The sequence below is a fragment of the Epinephelus fuscoguttatus genome, linkage group LG5 (genome assembly GCF_011397635.1).
Source record: "Epinephelus fuscoguttatus linkage group LG5, E.fuscoguttatus.final_Chr_v1".
Classification (NCBI taxonomy): domain Eukaryota; kingdom Metazoa; phylum Chordata; class Actinopteri; order Perciformes; family Serranidae; genus Epinephelus; species Epinephelus fuscoguttatus.
The window spans coordinates 28,986,828-29,007,497 of NC_064756.1; the positions used below are offsets into that span (position 1 = coordinate 28,986,828).

Genomic DNA, 20,670 nt, shown 5'->3' on the forward strand with positions numbered 1-20,670 from the left:
TTACGGACACATATCTTGAGATGATTCCATGTTTATGGAAAACTTTTAAAAAACGAAATTGGTTCCGTCTTCGTGTGGATATGGCCTTATTTTCAGGTAACTATTCACTAAAGATAACATAATGATTATGTACCATTTCTGTCAGTATATCACCTTGAATCCTACACACTTCACTTTTACAGCTCTAGTCTAAAGTACACCTACATTCAGGACTCACCAGGCTTAGTTCCTTTGAATAGTTAACATGTGGGTGTGGAGGCTTTTGAGTTGACATTTCAGCTATAAACGACAGAAACGGTAAAAAATACTTTACCAAAACTTCCCCGGTCTTGTATTACAAACACACAGTCCGCACAGCTGCTGTTAGAAGAATCTATGTGTATTACTTTTTAGGTTATTTCATGGAAATCTGTCAGTGTTCTACCATATATTATATTTTCATGGGTAAAGGTGATAAAAGAGTCTCATCTTGGTTTTCCATTTTTCCAGTCAATATCCATCTATACCTGTGGTGATGATTTGCCACAGGTGTGTCTGTATTTATGAATGAAAAAGCAAAATTGAGTTTTTTAAAAGTGAATATAAACATCTTTTATCCTGTATGACTCATACGATATTTCACAGCGGGAGGAAATCTTCCTCTCTGACTTGGATTATTCTCCTCAAATAAACCCTATAATTTATTCATCCATATGGGATTTTCCATTGATTCTCCATGTAATTTGCACAGGACGAGATACATATGATTTACAAGAAATTCAATACAGACATATTAACCTTTAGGGCTGTAATATAAAGGGAAATTTTTCTATTGGAATGCAGCTGTTGAAGACGCCGTCAAGTTATGGATTCAGGCTGGTAACTCTGGGAGATGAGTAAGAAATAGCACAACTGCAGCTCCTGAAAAATTTATAATTGAACTCATTCATCTTTCTATCTTCCCTATTACATATATTTGCCTCAACTACTCTGATAAAAATCGTACTAAGGAGATATCTTGGACTGCACATCTGCCTCCAGCTATGAGGAGAATGAGTATTCAAACCACACTTTTATGTATAGTATATGCTAAAGTGTTGAATGCTATGGAGCATTAAAAGCAGTGAGCAAACTACACAGGTTAAAAAAGAAAAGAGGGAAAGGTATATAAAAGTGTGTGTTTTAAGAGGTTATCTAAAGGTGTTCCTGTAATGCTTAAGGTTTATAGAGGGGCCGCCGATTCACTTATACTGGGTCTGATCATTTGGGGGTTCATCATGCAGCTGTCTATAATTGCAGTTGCATTCATCTTGCAGGAAGCTTTCACAGAAGGGTATCATTTCTACAAATCTCACAGGATATACAGTACAGGCCAAAAGTTTGGACACACCTTCTCATTCAATGCGTTTTCTTTATTTTCATGACTATTTACATTGTAGATTCTCACTGAAGGCATCAAAACTATGAATGAACACATGTGGAGTTGTGTACTTAACAAAAAAAGGTGAAATAACTGAAAACATGTTTTATATTCTAGTTTCTTCAAAATAGCCACCCTTTGCTCTGATTACTGCTTTGCACACTCTTGGCATTCTCTCCATGAGCTTCAAGAGGTAGTCACCTGAAATGGTTTTCCAACAGTCTTGAAGGAGTTCCCAGAGGTGTTTAGCACTTGTTGGCCCCTTTGCCTTCACTCTGCGGTCCAGCTCACCCCAAACCATCTCGATTGGGTTCAGGTCCGGTGACTGTGGAGGCCAGGTCATCTGTCGCAGCACTCCATCACTCTCCTTCTTGGTCAAATAGCCCTTACACAGCCTGGAGGTGTGTTTGGGGTCATTGTCCTGTTGAAAAATAAATGATCGTCCAACTAAACGCAAACCGGATGGGATGGCATGTCACTGCAGGATGCTGTGGTAGCCATGCTGGTTCAGTGTGCCTTCAATTTTGAATAAATCCCCAACAGTGTCACCAGCAAAACACCCACACACCATCACACCTCCTCCTCCATGCTTCACAGTGGGAACCAGGCATGTGGAATCCATCCGTTCACCTTTTCTGCGTCTCACAAAGACACGGCGGTTGGAACCAAAGATCTCAAATTTGGACTCATCAGACCAAAGCACAGATTTCCACTGGTCTAATGTCCATTCCTTGTGTTTCTTGGCCCAAACAAATCTCTTCTGCTTGTTGCCTCTCCTTAGCAGTGGTTTCCTAGCAGCTATTTGACCATGAAGGCCTGATTCGCGCAGTCTCCTCTTAACAGTTGTTCTAGAGATGGGTCTGCTGCTAGAACTCTGTGTGGCATTCATCTGCTCTCTGATCTGAGCTGCTGTTAACTTGCCATTTCTGAGGCTGGTGACTCGGATGAACTTATCCTCAGAAGCAGAGGTGACTCTTGGTCTTCCTTTCCTGGGTCGGTCCTCATGTGTGCCAGTTTCGTTGTAGCGCTTGATGGTTTTTGCGACTCCACTTGGGGACACATTTAAAGTTTTTGCAATTTTCCGGACTGACTGACCTTCATTTCTTAAAGTAATGATGGCCACTTGTTTTTCTTTAGTTAGCTGATTGGTTCTTGCCATAATATGAATTTTAACAGTTGTCCAATAGGGCTGTCGGCTGTGTATTAACCTGACTGCTGCACAACACAACTGATGGTCCCAACCCCATTGATAAAGCAAGAAATTCCACTAATTAACCCTGATAAGGCACACCTGTGAAGTGGAAACCATTTCAGGTGACTACCTCTTGAAGCTCATGGAGAGAATGCCAAGAGTGTGCAAAGCAGTAATCAGAGCAAAGGGTGGCTATTTTGAAGAAACTAGAATATAAAACATGTTTTCAGTTATTTCACCTTTTTGTTAAGTACATAACTCCACATGTGTTCATTCATAGTTTTGATGCCTTCAGTGAGAATCTACAATGTAAATAGTCATGAAAATAAAGAAAACGCATTGAATGAGAAGGTGTGTCCAAACTTTTGGCCTGTACTGTATGCATGAGCATTTTCTTTATAATTGTTCTTGTATCTCAAGTGGCGTAAAAATAGTTGTAAGTGTGGTAAATCCTGAAACAAAACGGATTATAAATCCTCTGGAGTGGAAACAATAAAGTCAAGAGCAACTACCTTAAAGATGTACTGAAGCACAGTGTGACACTGGGTCATTCAACAAATAACTGTTGCATCTTCCCAACACTCCACACATTTCTGATGCCAAATCTGTTTTTACTTTGCATTTTCTCACAGTTTGCTTTTATCAATAGACCAAATTTTCCATTTACAACTGAGAAAATCTACTGATCACATGTTGGCTTCTTTTTAGCAACATCCAAAATTCACAGATTTTAAAAAACGTGTGGGTGGGAAAAAACCACACTGTGGTTCAGTTCTGGATAGGCTGTTTCTTTGCTTTTCTGTTGCCAGAACCACAGCTTTGGTCCCTGTTTACTTCCTGTCAGCAACTACATTAACAAACATTCCAACAGCAAACCCAATTTATAATTTTCATGCCATCAGGTTTGAAACTGTGTTTAGGCTCATGAAGATCGACGGGCTTGAATTTTTAAATTGACATGTGATTTACTCACATGAATTATTCGTGTTTGGTGTGAGGAGACCTGAAGCCAAGCATAAAACTTTTTTTGGCAATATATTAAAATTTCTGGCATTTCCACTCCAGTTTCTTTCTACACAAATTGAAAGTGCTCTAAAAAATGGATGAAAATGCACTAACAGACGTGGATGAACATGTCATGCCATTAGCAGAGCAACATCACAGAACACAGAGGGCATATTTTGTTGTTTAACTTTGACGACTTTGTGGTACTGTGATAATAAAATGTTATAATGTTACAATATTGTGTGGTAATGCAGAGAAGTAGAACACATTTTTAGTATGCTATATGTACCATGTGTTTGGCATACCATGAAATACTGTGGGTGCTTTTTCTTCTTACTTTTGGTATGTACTGCAGCAGCCCTTAAAAAGTACGTACTGTTGCATGCAGTATGCACTAAATCAGTATATACTACGTTCTCATAACATTAGGCACCAAGCTCAGACCCTCTTGCTGTTTTATCTGATACCTTGGAGATAAACAAACTCCACTCACGAGTTCTCCAGAGACTGAGATCAACCCAGAGAGTTCTGCTGTTGTTACTTTGCGATGTGTGTAGTTTAACTTTAAAGTTATAACTGCACAGATTGTAGATGCTAACATATTATATTTGCAACAGTGAAATTACATCTGCAGTTCTCTGTCTTTGTTATTGTCATAGTTTTTTCTGTATTATTGTTTTAATATGTATGATTATTTTGTTTACTTAAACAATCAATATTTCTTGAAAGCGCTGTCATCCAGCATTGAAACTTCTGACAGCTGTTAATCTGCTGTCAAGCCATCATCTGTTTGCGACTCAGTCGATGTGACGTGGCATACACTATGCAGAGGCTTGTGGGTCAGAATAGCCAGAAAAGCATGCTGGCTTGCATACTGCAAAATCAGATTGGACTATAGTAGAACATCCTGGTATTTTTGGCACACTGCATTTGACATACTATGTATTGGGACATACTAAATCTTTTTCTGGCATACTATGTAGTATGGTGGTACGGGTATTGGAACACACAGTATATATCTATATCAATCACTAATCACCAAGCTATAATTCTTATCTTGTCCATGTTGTTTTCCAGCCTGTTCGCACTGAAAAAAAGGACCACATAGGTCTACCGTGCAACTAGCTTATTCCGACCCATACTTAGATTTAATGTAAGGCGTAGCCCTCTAGTGACCGTCATAATAATTACAAGGAGGAAGTGACATGACATAGCTTAAAAAGTGATTAAGTCTGCATAATATACAATTATTAAAGAAGCCCCTACAGAGCGGGCAGCAGAGTGGGCAGTGGACAACCTACTGGTGTTTGCATCCCAAAGTTAATACTGACTTTGTTTAGTAACAATGTAGCCTTGTATGCAAGTGCTAAACATCAAAGTTTAGGGAGCAGAACTGCGAGACAGCATTCTGTTTTCTCACCAGCTCATTGCTGTTTTTCTTCCTCTCCAACAAACTGGACTTAACAGGTTAAAGTGTGTGAATAAAGGGCAATGGGTTGGCTGTAAAGAAAGCCTAATTACGGAGCAACAGATTCATTTCAGCCAGAAAAACAGTTCACTGTTGCCAACTTGGTCCTCCTGCCATCAGATTAATATTCTTGTAATATGTATGCGAGATGAAAGAATTCTAATTTTTTAATGTGAAATTACTTAAACATGAGCTTGAAAAAGGTACTCATAAGATGCTCTGGGTTTTGAGGATAATGAGCAAGCCCTCAGCCTTGAGAACAACCCCAAAGGAGAAATCTGCCTTTGATCAGTTGCTACCATCCTAAAGGAATTTCTTCTTGCCGGAACCTTATCTCTCATTGCCCTCTCTCCTTTCCAACCCAGATGGTCTGAAAACTCAGTGAGTGCCAATCTCTTCATTTTGTAATTAGCAGCATTTCATATTCAAGGAACTCAAAGCAACTAACAGCGCCCAAAAGCGCTTCCAGGTCATAAGCGATGGCAGCGGCTGTTGTCACGCAGAGAGAAAGTGGAGGATGATGACGCAAACCACTTCTGAGTGAATACTGGACAAACCACAACATCAGAGTGTGATATCAACCACGTCAAGAGGAAATCCAATAATGTTTTTGTCCTGCGCATGGAGAGAGGAGGAAATGAGAAGTGCCTCTACCTCCCCGTTTTTAACATGCAACAGTGCAGATGGAAATCACAGGGACCTGACTAGACATGTACAGAAATCCACAAAGAGAAAATGAAATAGACTGACTTTGATTCTGTGTCTCTTCATGCCACAGTGAACCTCCCTTGGTTCCCAGAAGATAAACAATAATGAAATGTCTGCCCGGTCCTCTGTGAGCTGGAAATAGCTATTAATAGCCTGTCCTGTAATTGAATTAAACCTCATTTCAGCACAGAGTCAAAATCAATCCTTACAGCCAATGAGAGACATTGGGAAGATTGATCTCTTCTCAAAAATGTTGGATCGTTCACAGATTCACCTTCCAGACAGTTTCCTCCTGGATGCTATTTATCTGCACTGCAGATCAGTGCTTGCATCTACTGCTAATGGACTGCTGTGCCATTAAAGGTGATAAGCACCGTTACTAAGCCTGCACTTGTGTCTATGCAACAATGGCCACATATAGGACTGTTTGTCCAGCCTGAGGATGACTTCATGTAAAGGGGCTACATTATTAACTCCATGCTCTTATGGTTTTTAATTGGATACGCACTAGGTGAAAAGACAATTACTTCATTACAGCATGCTGATGACGAGATCACAAACTATATATTAGCTGTAGCTGCATCCTAAATATAACCCTACATCACTGAAATATCACTATGAGCTTCTGAGTTTGAAGAAACAAGTTGGCTTGAAAGCTAGAATGGATGGTTTTCCAATAAATTAATAATTTCTCCTTGCCACAAGCACCTAAAAACACCAAAGAGCAAAGTAGTCCCTGCACTGTACTGCAGTATCAGGCAACAATAACATAACTCTGACAAAAACATACTGTTTCCTCCAGGGGCGGAACAGGAGGTGGATTCTGGGGCTCAAGCCTAGGGATGCACTGATCCGATATCTGGATCGAATATCGGCCCCGATATCATCAAAATAGATGGATAGGGTATTGGAAAATGCAACCTATACCTGAGGCGATCCTTTCCCTTTAAATCTATTGTGACGCGAGCTACGTCATACGTCATGGAGCGAAGGAGAGAATCTGCTGTGTGGAGGTATTTCACACTATTTCAGCTGCTGTTGCACAATTGTTTATTTTTGTTTAAAAATAAATAGTTCATCATTGCATTAATCTGTTTCATTTTATCTTAGGAAAGAACTGTGTAGTCATCAATGTCTGATGCCTCTAGTCTTTTCTGTTCTACATGTAAAGGTATATAGCTTTTTAGGTCAACCATGGTATTGGATCGGTATCGGCTGACACCCAAAGCCACAGCATCGGGATCGGTACCGAAACTGAAAAAGCTGGATTGGTGCATCTCTACTCAAGCCCCAAATGTTTTCTCAAAAGCCCCAAATCTATACTATTCACTACCACAGGGATATACAACTTGCTTTACCCAAGGGCCACTTTTACAAAATAAAAGGAGTCCAGGGGCCAGTTTCTAGGAATTGACGAAATTAGGGGCTAAGCCTGCACCTATCGGGGTTTCGGGAGATCCTCCCCTGGCGCTTTTTTCCTTAAACAAGCTCTATCTTGATGTTTTCTGAGGCACTCCAACACCTTATTAACATACAAAACACAAAAAAATCCCAGTGTGGATCAATTTATTTTCATTGTGAATTGGAAAATGGTCGGCGGGCCACCTGTCACCCTACTGCAGGGCACATTTGGCCTGCAGGTTGTAAGCTGAGCATCACTGCTCTAAAGAAATGTATTATAGTTGCAGAAATGTTATTCTGTTGGACTAATATTCAGTTTAGAGTATTGAAGACCACATTTACTTGGCATTTTTTTGGGATCCTTGATTTGCAGTTTGAGCAGCCCCCAGCAGATTTGTCAGCTAAATATTCATTCTGTGAACTTCACTCTAGAGTATACGCCAACCCTAATTATGTAATGCAACTTAAAAATTGTAACATCAGACAATTTTTGCCTCCTTTTAGATGGCAAGAGTGAAACTTAGTCATCCTCAACATTTGTTGTGTTGTTGTTTCAGAATGATGAAGACAGTTGGAGAACAATTACATACAAAAGAGGCTGCAGGCTTTATGGGATGATTTTTTTTCTTTGGTAACTATCATGTTTTTCCTAAATGATGTGCAGATTTTAGGTCTTCTATTACCTAACATGGCTTGAAAAATAGGTCATATACATGGAAAAAAAGTCTCCCCTGGGAAGCTTGCCCCCAGACCCCCTTGGTTTGGGTTGAGCCCTGAATGTTTACAACATCTGGCTCCACCACTGGTTCACTGAACCTACAGCATGTCAAGCAAGTGTCAAACAGTTGATCTATACAACTTATCAAATTAAATGGAAGTTAGTGTTTGCCTGGAAAAACACACTATGGACAGATTGGGCTGTTTTCACTATTTAAGCTTTGATTATCCACCTCCACCAGCTCATAAGTAGAGTAAATATTCCAAGATGTCTGCCAGAGCGAATTGCTTATTTTGATTTTGGAGCTAGGTTGGTGGTGTACAGTGGGTTTATCCCTCTGTCACACTCTAAAGATTTCTAGTTTACCATCACATAAGGCAAAGAAATGTGGCAAATGTTCACACTTTTGAAGCTGAAACCACCAAATATTTTAGCATTGTTGACAATTTAACTGAATGCTATCTGACAGGTGCTTCCAATCAACCAAGCAATGTAAATTAGCCACACACAAAATGACATAAACCTACTTTAAACATTTACTCCACACTAGAAGATTTTGCTAATAGCATTAAAGAGCCGAGTAAGCGCACATTTAAAAAGCCTATTTAGAGCCTGAGAGCTTCTTCACAGTCAGATATATAAAGTGATTCACTAACTGCGAGATAGAAAAGGCTGTTTGTGTCTTTCACTCTGTATTCAGACACCAGTGTGACGTCAAGACATTTGACCGTGACAAACAACAAGACTGGTGCCCTGCTCCAGGTGAGACGGTCCCCTGCCATCGCCTTGTCTCCGACCTCAAATAGCAGTGCGCCAGCTGCTGCGTGCTCTGTGAAGAGCTGCTCCCCGACACAGGCCCAGTGTGCTTCCCCATGACAAGTATCTATTAAATTTAAATTAGTACTGTTTTGTATGATCAAATAAAATAACAGAGGTCATGGGCTGAATGCATTAGCCCACACCTCTATAGAATTCAGAGAACACTGTGGTGCTGCTTGTTGAGCAGGCTGTCTGGGGACCATTTGCCAGGATGACGACCCAACACACACCAACCGTCCAGGTATAATAAAGTATGTAAAGTATTAATCATGTCTCAAACTATGTGATAGGAACTAGGTTTGGGCAATCATTGACAACATCAAATGAAACTATTTGTGAAGTGCCAGTAGTGTATTGTAAGAAGCAAAACATCAGATTCAACATACGAAAACTGCCAAATAGTTTCACTGTTCACCTTTACAAAGAGACGGCAGCAGAGAGAAAAGGAGAGAGGCTGTTCATCAGCATCCTTCAGCTCTATTTTTAGCTTGACGCTGAATCTCAGCAAAGCAGCAGGTAGGCTACCCATTTATTTTATTTGGACAGCAAATGAAAAAAACACCCCTTAGTCCAGACTGATCCAATTTCATCAAATACGGGGAGTACAAAATGCTCAGAGCTGTTATACCTCACACTGAGTACTCGAATGGTTCATGGAGTCTGAGGGAGGACATAGTAATAGTTAGACTCTGAGAGTGAGTGCTGTCTTTTAATGAGATCCTGTACTGTCTGATTTGTATTGTCATGTGTTGCTATTGTTATGTTATGTGGTTGTGGACTGTTTGGCTTATCGTGGCTGCAAGCCTCATTTCCGCCAGTGGGACGAAAAAGCTGGATCGAACTGAACTGAGGATGATGAGGATGACTGTGGGTCATTAGGAAAGCAAAAGTTCTTAAAGACATTTGGCAGCACAAGACCTGTTTGGCTTCAAGCCACAGGTCATGCAGTGTGGTGAAAGGAGCCTGAAGGAGAGAGAAACAGCTGTGTAACTAAAGAGACTATGGTTAGAACTCCCGTACCAGCAGGTTAAATCGTGGGCACCACCTGCTCAGTGCCAATGAAAAGACTGAGATGTTCACAGTGTCAAAACAATTTAAGATACTGTCCAGATACTGGCACTAGATGAAACGCTGAGGGATCACCTAAGTGATGACAATTCATCATAAGGGGGACATGACTGTGTGCACCGAATTTAATGGCAGTCCATCTGTCAAGACACTTCATTCCACAAATATCAACCTCGTGATGACGCAAGAGTGAAAGTCAGGGGCACACCACAGTGATTAAAGGGACAGTTCACCCCCAAAATCAAAAATACATTCTTTCCTCTTTCCTGTAGCGCTATTTATCAATCTCAATATCAATATCAATATCAATTGTTCTGGTGTGAGTTGCAGAGTGTATCGCTGCGCAGAGAGAAGCCTGCATCTATGGCAAGCTCACCTGGCATCACTGAGCCCGCTAATGTTACTGTTCAGCTGAGGAGGACACAACCAATGTTAACATCTTGCGCTGTCACAAGCATGAGCCTCTAATCCATGAGTAGATGCACTCTTCCTTCCGCACAGTGACACAGTTGGCAGGTGTAGCTGGGTAGAAAGAAAATAGTTCCTACATGAAACTGCTCACAACGTCTGTGCATTATCTTGAGTAACGACGTCATGATTTCTGATAAGAGCCTTTGCTGTTCAGTTTTGCAAATGTGTTTTTTGGAGCTTTAAGCACCACAAGCTGAGTCCAATCTAGTTCCATTATATTGGAGAGAAGGCAGACATCTCTACAGTTGATATCTCCGACTCACACCAAAACAATCTAGATTGATAAATGCCACTACAGATAAGCAGAAATATAACTATAATTGATTTTTGGATGACCTCTCCCTTTAAGATACATCTTCATTCTTGACCTCATACTGGTCCATTGAGAGATTTCACAGTATAAATTAAAGTATTGACCTAGTGGTAGATGATAATTAGGGGCTCAAGAAAGTTATTAGGATTCATCATCTGGGGACCATGAATGTCTGTACATGGCAATCATCCAATAATTGGTGGACCAACCAAAGGACTGACCAACACTGCCATCCCTGCAGCCATGCCGCTAACATGACTAAAACAATTGCCAACGTTTGAGTCACACCTGCTTTATTTTGAGGACTGAAGCTTTACTCAGCACAGCCCTCATAATTCCTAAGTCATTATTAGTCTATTATCTTTCAGTATTTGGATGATTAAAACTGCTGCTCTTTTCTGTTTTAATAGGCAGTCAATGAATCTGGGCACAATGCCTTTGTTTCTGCAGAAGCTGTGAAAAGGCACTGCAAACTGTAAAGCCTAAATAGTCCATAAATGTTGGTTGCCATACTTTACAGCACGCCTGTATTATCTTTGCCTTTTATTTTACTGCCCCTAACCTTGATAACAGTGTGGATTTAACTCTCAAGTGAGCCAAGAGAGAAAATTTAAATTAGAATTAAGAAGTGTAAAATCCCTTGCAGCCCTCTTGTAATTGAAAATGACAAAGATAAGATCTGCGTTTGTAAGTGAAAGTCATGAAATTAAAAAAGTCTGCCCTGTCCACATTAGCTAGACTTTGAAGAACAATGTTTCCATGAGAACTGCTCCACTTTACAAGTCATACCGTGAACTGAGGTCAAGCAATATTTAATGAAAACAGATACACCGCATGCTTGAGAGATAAATGCACTACCAGTAAACCCACACAGTGCACATTGCTTTCAATCTGTCACCAGCCTGCTGGAGCATCACAGGGTTCACATGATTTTATAGAGCCGGGTGAAATAATGTGAGGCCTCGCAGTGTAGTTTCCATTAGCGAGTGAATTTTACGGTGAGGCCTCATGCAATATAATTAAGATTAAGTGGAGAAGACATCCAGCTGCAGCTGGTGAGAAAAAATAAACTTTTCCATGCATTTAAAGAATCTAATTTGTCTTGTGAGATTGTCTTCTAAAAATAGTGTACTATTTGCTTGATCTCTAGAGTTGAACAAACTCTTCGTGACCTTGGAGGCTGCAGCCAACATAATTATGTACCAAAAAATAGTACACAAAAAATGAACATGCAAACAAACTCTTTATAAGCTGTGATCCAAACACATGCACCTCAGTTTGTGAATGAAAATGATCTTCAGAGTCTTATGTTTGTATTTATTCCCTTTCATATTTGTAGGTTGTGTCTAGATGTCTAGTGTTGTTTGTGCCTAAATCTAACCAGACCTCAACCACAGCGTTGTCACATCATAAAACTGCGAGACAAGACTATTTCCAAGCAGCTTGCAAGTTTCACAAATCTAGGGCAACCATCTAGCCATGACTATGTTTGTATCCGAGCTGGGCCTTTTATTAACCCTTTTATAGGCTTATGACTCATACTGAATCTGCTGTGCTGCCAGTCTTTGTTCAAATCATTGCAAATGTTTCTTAGAAAGAAAAGTGTTGCACTTGCGTTTAAAAAAAAAAAAAGATCAAAATCAATACAGCAGAATCAGAGATATCAAAATTTATAAAACACACATTCTTCTTCCTTGTCCAAACCTGGTGCCTACATTACCCACAATGCAATAAAAGCACCAACAGTCCAGTCAGAAATTTGCGTGTTATGCTCGTAGTGGTTATGTAGCCTTGAGTTGCTAGCGACAACAAGAGATGAGGAGTGGGCTTCAGAGGTCTGGTAAGCTCACCTCCTCCTAACTCCATATCTTCAGCCCTGACCAAAGCTGACTCAAGTGACATCACTCAAGGCAATTTAGCAGATCTAACACAGCTCCCTCTGAAACCACAAAGTTCTTCCCACAACTTTTTCACATGCTCCTGTAAAATATGTACAATAATGCAGAAACCTAGATTATTGCAACTTGATTTCAATGGTGCAGGTATAAAAACATGTTGTCTTTGGTTGGAATAATTCACTCAATGAAAGCAGCATAAAATAGCTGCAATGACGTGTGAGAACTAGAAGATCTGTGTAAATATAAGGAACTTCAGTGGAGATGTATTAGGTTAAAGCAGCTCCTGATTTCAGCGTGGCACTTAATTCAAATCAGCTTGTTGTCTTCAGTGAAATATCTTATTCCTGTTATTTCAGAGACTTTCCACTTTGTATGTCACTGCAACCTCGTACCCAGTGAAGATGTTACTTTAAATCTCAGGCTGCAATTAAAGCCCAAACCACACTGAATAAAATCCCCTCTCTATTGTGACACGTTATGCCACTACTGAGACTATAATGATCTGATATTTTATTGATCCCTGCAGGGAAATTCTCTTTCTGCTCTCGCCTCGCAGAAAAGGTCAGAGCAGAAACGCCACATAGCCTACTGAACAGCAAGCCACAAGCTTGAAGAGATTCACCGACTTGCTCAGAGGCTCTTCAGCAGGGCAGAGATGCATGACAACACAAGGAAATAAACCCTGGACCTCTGGCTGAAGAAGCGCCTCACCGGTCACAATGCCACCCTGCTGCCCCTAGCATGATTATTGGATTTTACATTAACTTGACACTGGAGCCTGTGAGAATTTAGGTCCATCAGTAAAAAAAAGTATAAAAATAAATATAAAGGCAATAAAAATAAAGAAACAGGGCTTTCAGCAGTCTCATAGGCTGTAGAAACTGTGAAAACTGCCATGATGCTGGTGCATAGAAAAGATAATGTGCAATCCAAACAATTGTGGATGGATTACTGAGCTAGCCTGCTGGGCACAGGGGCCCCAAAGTGTCGGGGGGCTCCTTGGCCTTCACTTGCAGAATGTCACTCAAATGAACACGTACTGACCAGGAAGAGATTAAAAATGACCACAAAGAGATGCAAAGGAACCCACACAACTGCAAAAAGACACAAAACAGCCTCAAGTAAACACAAAATTACCCCAAAGACACACGAAAAAGATGCACAATGACTACAAAGAGCCACAATACCACTGCAAAGTCTGTGTGTCTTGCTCCTATGCAGGAGAGGAGGTGGGGCCCTTTCATTTCTGTGCCCAGGGGCCAAATGTCTCATAATCCACCCATGCAAACAATATGAAAAAAAAACACCATCCACTGTCCAGCCAAAGAAAGGAAAGCACTTCATTTTTTGGCCAATTTTTTTTTTTTTTTTTTTTAAAAATGCCACAACGCAAACAGGTGCCATTTTCGAGCGGCAAAATAATCTCTCCAATGTGCAACAATAAACCTTTTATGCTACAGAAATGTCACTACCCCCGAGGCGTGCTGATGCCATCCTGTCAACACAGACTGCCCCACATACCTCATATCCAATTTAACAATCAAATGAGCCATGGAAAACAGCCTGCTATTATTAGCAACACTCTGAACTCCCAGGTATTATTCTTTTCTATAACTTCTACTGGTTTAACCTTGTCCAGGCTATCTGGAATAAAGAATAGAGTACAGTATCCTGCATCAGATTCTGTGAGTTGTAAATTCTTTTTTTAAATGCATGCTCACATCCTGAATTTTAATTGCTGTTGCCAAAAATAGTATCACCCCAATATTTAGAGCGTCACACATACAGTAGTTGGAAGCAGAAACAGGTGACCACAGGTCTGTCTGCAGGTCACTAACAGGTCACCTCTCCACATTTGATTTTTCTATTTAGGCTATTTGACCCCTGCAGCGTCACACTATCTGACAGGTCACACCAGACAGACTGAATCACAGACAAATATAAGGACACACCGGGCTGCACAGGTCTCTTTGACATGCAGTGGTCCGTTTGAGACCGTCGCACATTCCTACAGATCACCTCCATCCATGCAGCAGCAGGCGGCTGTGCGCGCCAACATCCAGCAGCCAGCACGAGACGCGGATGTCTACCTGTTAGCACGAGACCATGCCTGTGCTGTCCCCTTACCTTTGCCTCTCGTCTCCTTTGACATAGTGTCCTCTCCCGTGTGTCTCCGTGTCTGCGGTCACTCGGTAAAGCCGTCACGTTATTCTGCGCGGCAACGTGTCGTCGGATAGTTAATTAAACAGCGGCTCTTCCACCGTCCCTCTCCAGCCTGCTGCACCTTGACGCCTGCCAGACTGAAGCAGGCACGGGAAGCTACAGCTGCCTTGTCGGTCTCTCACTGTGTGTAGAGAGAGAGGGAGGGGGGGGGCAAAAAAAAAAAAAACATGAAATAAAAAATCTGCAGCTGTGTTCTCATTCACCTGTGTCAGGTCCCCTCAGAGCACCGACCCGCCCATGACGCATACATACTTTGGGTGTTTGTTGTGTCTGTGCAGACTTGGCTCACATGTCATGCCCACCCAGCTCTCTCTCTCTCTGCCCTCTCTCCTCTCCGCCGCTAACATCAGCCAGAGATCCTCCGAACAAGACTTGGTCTGCAGCTCGACTGCCTCCAGCGGTGCGCGCACGTCCGCGGCTGCGGCTGCTGAAGGGCGTCCGTCCTCTCCTCCGTCACCGTTATGCGAGTTTCCAAAATGCCCAAGAAGAAGTATCCCATGAAGAAAAGCAAAAAAATAGCTCCTCCGCTGACTTCATGCATCAAAACCACAGCAAAAGCTTTAATGTGGAAGCTGTTGTCATCGGCACGACTCATTTATTTAGCCTAAATCCATCGGATCTATCACAGCAGTATGAGTCATGCAGAGAAATATTACAGAAGATTAAATATAAAGTGAGTAAAAGTCATTGGAATGTGGCACAAGTAGCCCATGCTGTATCTTCTCCCAAGGGTGTGGCTGTTATGTGTACTAAGCCAATTAAAAGAAGATGGGGTGTGAAGATGACAAGCAGAAGGACAGTACATCCCATCTGCGCAGGAATATTACAGGAATAACACAGAACATCATTGAGAGTCACATAAAGCTTTTAAGCCATTGTGTATTTCCAAAGGCGACGGTTTCGTTCCAACATTGGAGGGGACACATTAAGTAGTAATAATTTTCTGCATTCTGGTGACTTTAATGTGCTGCTTTGTGCAGTTTCTGCATCAATTTATGGTGCAAATGTCTTTAATTTTGTCAGAGTAAAAGTCATTGTTTGTGTAATGTGTTCTATCTATTGAAGAGGGCATGCTCCCCCCCCCCGAAATCTATACCTGTGTTTCTTCCCCTCTGTGAGGTGGAGGGTGAAGAGAAGGTGAAGTTTAAGGATGAAGAGCAGAAGCAGCATCAGTGTAGGAATATTACAGGAATAACACAGAACATTAAATATAGAGGAGGTTAAAATTATTTTGAGTGCCACATCAAGCTTTTATGCCATTGTATATTTCCAAAAGGGAAGGATCGTTACGCCATTGGAGGGGATACATGTGAAGCAGAGGGTTTCGGGGTCCTCTGACTGAATATTTTGAGCGCCAGATACTTAATTTCCTGCATTCTAGTGAATTTGTATGCACTGCTTTGTGCATTCAGTATCAATTTGTAGTGCAAATGTCTGTAATTTGTCAAAATAAAGTCCTCTGTGTGTGTCTGTATCTAAATATGCTCTAAATATTGTCCCCGTGCCCCCCCTGAATTCTACGCCTATGTATCTTCCCCTCTGTGAGGTGTGCCTGCACATATCTAAAGAGGATGAAGAGAAGGTGAGGTTTAAGTATAAAGAGCAGAAGGACACTAAATCACTGCAAACTATGATGAAGGGGGATTGAGAACCAACACCCCGGTCAGCCATCCATCACTGCAGCAGCAGGTGCTACCCAGGTCACGTAGGGGCAGCCCCCCGGGCAGGAGAGAAAATCAAGAAGTGCCTCAAAATAAAACCAAACCTATCAAAATAAAGCGCCCTGCACAGGCACTAAGTCTGATTTCTTCTCTCCTCTTTTTGCTCTCTAGGGATAAAAAAAAGTAATGAAGCATATGAATCATGTTCCCTCAGCTTTAAATCCTTTAAATCCAGTTGTGAGATCTGGTCTAATCTGACGGATGCTTTACCTAATGGGTGCCTCTAATTCATTTTAAGCTTATCTTGACCTGCACTACTGTAATACTTGACCTGAATTGCTGCAAAAAAGGTTTTCTCACAGAGCGCTGATGGCACACGTCACACTATGTAGTGGGTGAAGCTGTTATGATGTAACACCTGCTGCATTCATCCCTCCTCCGACTACACACAAGGTCACACAGAAGAATGGTCTGGTGGCTGTGTTATTAGGCAGCCACGTCCACACAAATGCATATTGATAGAGGAAAACGCCTGTGGCCAAACCACCGCCCTGGAATCTGAGAGCCACACACATCACATTACCAAACTCTACTAGGATACATACATGCAGCCAGTTTATCATGAAAGCCAATGGCAATAGGCAATACATTTCTGGCCCTGAACACTCAGCTGAGATCACACCAAGAAAAAGTAATAGGAACAAGCCTCAAGGCCAGGAAGCCAGCAAGACAGATAGCACTGATTACACCAAATGGCTGCACTGACGGGATTCAAGTGAAAAAACTAAAAGGCTAATTGAATTAAGTGAATTTCTTTTGTAAGAAGAATTCCCTCCACGCCATTGAGGACATAACTTGAATTCTACATGGCATCCGCATCAACCGACATCAAAGAGGGAAAGAATACTAAAAAATACATTTAAATAATCCGGGTAATTGATGATTCAGTGCAAACTTCCAGGCAGCTGTAATTAATTGCAGCATTAGACTTTGACAAAACAAAGTGCAGGCACACAGTAAGGTGTTTATGGTGGTAGATAACCACCGCAGGGCTTTTTGGAAAATAAAGATCTGTTTCAGCAATGTAAGGCTTTGTGGGAGCCATTAAAGAGTCCCAAAATACAATGCTTGGCAGTCAGCAAACCTGAGTTTAGCACTTGAGGTGAAGATTTGTTGTTCTTTCCTGCTTGAGAAAAAGACTCAGCAACTTTGTGGGCGTCGAAAGAAAAACTCTATGATTTCAGCACTTTAAAAATATGATGATTTATACTAAAATATTCTTGAGCCTCTGGGTAACAGTGACTCTTAGACAAGGTGGGGTAGTAGATAGCACTTCACATTCACAGATTGCTGAGTGAAACCTGTGCTGAGACACATCATATATTACCGCTCCTAGTGTTTAAGAAATTTGGCTGTTGCGACCTTTTTGTCCTCCCTATCAAACTATAAACCTTTTTAAAGACCATAAGAAGTTATGTTGGTTTGCTGGTATGAATATGATTGTGAGGAAATGCTCAATGTATGAAATGAGGCATCTTTCCTCAGGGTAACAGGGTGGTGAACTCTGACCTCGTTGTATCCTTAGCCTTAGCACATTGTCTCATTTGCCCTGCACTTCACATTTGCACTTATGACATCTGAACATCTGGTTCTTTTTCACAAATATTTCTTAAACTTGAAATTGACTTTTCACCCTTTATATTTCTTCTTCCTTATCCTTTGCACTCGTCTTTGGCAGGGCATCAGAAGTATGCCTCTGCACATATTATTTATGTCACAAATACTCCTTTGAATTCTTTAACATAAAGCTGCATAGTCCAAGTTTAAACATTTTTTTATAATGTACATATAAAGTAAATAAGTATGTTTACTCTTGTACTTGAGCTACTTGTACTTGACTTAAGTATTTATGTTTTATGCTACTTTATACTCGGGAAATATTGACTCCACTATATGTTATTTATTTCACAGCCTCAGTTACTGGTTACTTTCAGGTCAAGCTTTGATGTACAAAAAATGCAGCTTCAAAAATGTGATGCACTGTTACTTATATCCATCCATCCATCCATTTTCTAACCGCTTATCCTCTTGAGTTGCAGGGGGGCTGAAGCCTATCCCAGCTGACATTGGGCAAGAGGCAGGGTACACCCTGGACAGGTCGCCAGACTATCGCAGGGCAGACACATAGAGACAGACAACCATTCACAGTCACATTCACACCTACAGACAATTTAGAGTCACCAGTTAACCTGCATGTCTTTGGACTGTGGGAGGAAGCCGGAGTACCCGGAGAAAACCCACACTGACACGGAACATGCAGCATGAACATGCAACATGCAAACACATGCAAACTCCGCACAGAAGGGCTCCCACACCTGGGATCGAACCAGGAACCCTATTTTTTTGTGAGGCAACAGTGCTAACCACCACACCACCATGCCGTTATTTATATACAAAGTTATATACAAAGTTCAAATTAGATATACCCAACCAGCTGCTGACATGTTAATGCATCAGTAATAACAATATATGAAACACCCTGAAAGTGCAGACAAGTCTTCTGATTCTTTCATAATTTATTCTGCTCATCTTTACCTAAATACCTTTTTTTAACATTTAAATGCACTTATAATTGAGTGTTTTTATGTTGTGGTTCACTACTTGTACTGACGGATACAAGTCTTTTATTCAAATATTATGTTTTATTAAATGTCCTTTTTAGTTTCTTTTAGATATGATGATTAAGCGGTGCATGGCTGATCATTGTGCATCAATCACTAACCACTAGAAAAACAACAGGGCTTTAGTTGAGTAGACAGAAGCTGGCTTTGGTTTATGAGCCCACTGTTCACTGTAATGATTGCTGAAAAGCAGAAAGTTGAACAAGTTGATGAGTGATGTGCTCGTGGGAAAAAAAGGTCACGCTTCTGCTCCTCCTGCTGATGTGTGTTATTCTCCGTGTCAGAGTCTATTCTCCACTGTATCTTACACTGTAGGATAAAAATAATAAAAAAAATTCTACATAACTCTATTGTATCCACTCTGCTTCAGACTCACATCTGCTTCAAAGTTGACAGATAATCTTTTCAGTCTCGCAACTCATCGGTGTGATTTCAGCTGGCTATCTGCAGGGACTCTGCGTTGTTGCTTGTGTCATAACTGGCTGCTGGATCTGGGAATGCAAATTATCCCCCCAAAGTAAAGCTGTGACTGAAGTAATGATGCAAACAGTCAAAAGCTGCCCAGCAGTAGCAGGTGTTTCATGAGATCTGAGACTGTTGATGAGACCTCGCAATAATTTGAGTGAAAGGAACTTTCACAGAGTAAAATGCAAACAATGCCACAATTTGCTCAGTGAAGGCAAAACAGAGAACAGCAAAGATGAGGAATAAGATTTCATATCCATCTAGCATCAGCTGAGAATGTTGCATAAGCGACCCAGATGTCACAAAGCAGCCTTGATCTACCTGCACGGCACAGTGCCCCTTCTCAATGCATCATGAATATATTGCAGCCAACTGTGTCCTCACCAACTCTGAAATTAGCTCTGATGATGAGTCAGTGCTGGCCAACAGCAAGGTCAAACCTCTCTGACCATTTGAAATTATAATAATATGCAAACCAGGGCTAACTGTGAGCTATGCGCAGTAACATCTGTTTGTGAATGTTCATACTTATGTGACAGATGTTCGCTGTACATAAAGATATGTAAAAGTAAATAAAGTAGGAGGCTGATTATCTGGCTTGCTGACAACTCAGTCTCACAGTGGAATGCTAAGCGGTGCCCGCTGAGGCAGCAGAAATGAAAATATATTATCTTTTAAATGTCTCCCCGGCAGAAATGTTTGAAATTTCCGAACCATAACCGTGAAAAATAATTTGAAATGAGCTCTTGAAAATGAACAGAATCATTTCATGTGCTTAACATTCCCCATTCGCCAATGTCAGAACAACCTCAGTTCTGCACGTCAGTGTAAAGACAGCAACACTCCCCTCGCTTTGAGCCATCTCCATTTGTCCTGGATCGAAATGAAGAAACCGAGCTCGAGCCTGTGAAAGCCTGCACGTATTCAGACGCCCACACAGAAGACAGCCTGGGAGAAAATAGAGGCAGTTGATTCAATGTGAGCTAATTCATTCAGTCACTGTATGTCCCCTGTCAAGGCTGGTCCCCACAGGCCAATGCAACATCTGGATGTGTCCCCTCTGCTCTGTCTGCACAGCTTTCATGTTGCTCTCAAGGGATTCAGACATTTTCTCGGTCTGCCAAGTCTGTCTTGTTTATTTTGCATTCAGAATTGACACTTTTTACCATTATTGTCCAAG

The 20,670-nt window shown here is 41.2% G+C and overlaps 1 protein-coding gene across 3 annotated transcripts in view; it reads right to left on the reverse strand.

Annotated features, from left to right (window-relative positions):
• Window positions 1–15,362, reverse strand: part of pitpnm3 (PITPNM family member 3) — a 122,329-nt gene extending 106,967 nt beyond the window's left edge. For 2 of the 3 annotated variants that reach the window (XM_049577170.1, XM_049577167.1), the window contains exons 1-2: window positions 14,936–15,362; window positions 14,588–14,804 (exon numbers count right to left, since the gene is read on the reverse strand). In XM_049577170.1, the coding sequence (XP_049433127.1) occupies window positions 14,588–14,612 (25 nt within the window). In that variant the 5' untranslated portion in view covers window positions 14,613–14,804; window positions 14,936–15,362. The remainder of the gene's footprint in view (window positions 1–14,587; window positions 14,805–14,935) is intronic. The other variant, XM_049577168.1, reaches the window with a different exon arrangement.
• Window positions 15,363–20,670: the final 5,308 nt, after the last annotated feature.